The sequence below is a fragment of the Mesitornis unicolor genome, unplaced genomic scaffold (assembly GCF_000695765.1).
Source record: "Mesitornis unicolor isolate BGI_N332 unplaced genomic scaffold, ASM69576v1 scaffold35678, whole genome shotgun sequence".
Taxonomy (NCBI): domain Eukaryota; kingdom Metazoa; phylum Chordata; class Aves; order Mesitornithiformes; family Mesitornithidae; genus Mesitornis; species Mesitornis unicolor.
In genome coordinates, this window is record NW_010204485.1 from 2,250 (window position 1) to 2,934 (window position 685).

The following is a 685-nucleotide window of genomic DNA, read 5'->3' on the forward strand; positions in this document are numbered from 1 at the left end:
TGGTGTCACATCCCGTGGTGTCACATCCCGTGGTGTCACATCCCGTGGTGCCGCATCCCCGCTCCCTTGGGTGCACACTTGGGTGCACTGGCAGAGAAATGTCGTCCCCGTTAGGCTTGTCCTGTGCTGGGAAGCTCTGCTAAGGTGTGGCTGAAGCACAGAACAAGTGGGACCCCCTGCTCCCTTCCCCTGAGCAGAGGAGGGGGCATCAGCTCAACCAGCCCCCTCCCGTTCGCAGGCAGCGTCATCACCATCTCGGGGCGCATGACCTTCACGAGCAATAAGTCCATGGAAATCGAGGTGTTTGTGGACGCCGACCCATTTGTGGACGAGCCCCGGGAGCGGTACCGTGCCGTCAGCGCCTTCTTCACCTACGTCTCCCTCAGCAAGGACGGGAAGCCCCTGCCCGTCCCCCAGCTGCTGGTGAGGGCTCTCCCCATCGCCCCTCTCCTCCTCCGGGGCCAGACCCCAGCCTCCTTTTTTGGCCAACAAATCCCCTTCCCTTCAATTATGAACGAGCATTTTCAGTGCGGGCTTCTGGGTTGTTTTATTGACATTGCTTCTGGTGGAAAGTTGCCCATGCGGAGATTGAGGGGGTTTCCCTCAAGCATAAAACAGTAATAATAGTAATAATAATAACAACAAGAAGAAGAATATAAAATTGTATTAATAATGATTAAAATTA

General features: G+C 54.9%; 1 protein-coding gene across 1 annotated transcript in view; it reads left to right on the forward strand.

The window, feature by feature from the left end:
• Nucleotides 1-423, forward strand: part of ACOT7 (acyl-CoA thioesterase 7) — a gene marked incomplete at its 3' end in the record, with an annotated part of 2,573 nt that extends 2,150 nt beyond the window's left edge. The window contains exon 7 of the mRNA XM_010191082.1: nt 239-423. Coding sequence (XP_010189384.1) covers nt 239-423 — 185 coding nt within the window. The remainder of the gene's footprint in view (nt 1-238) is intronic.
• Nucleotides 424-685: the final 262 nt, after the last annotated feature.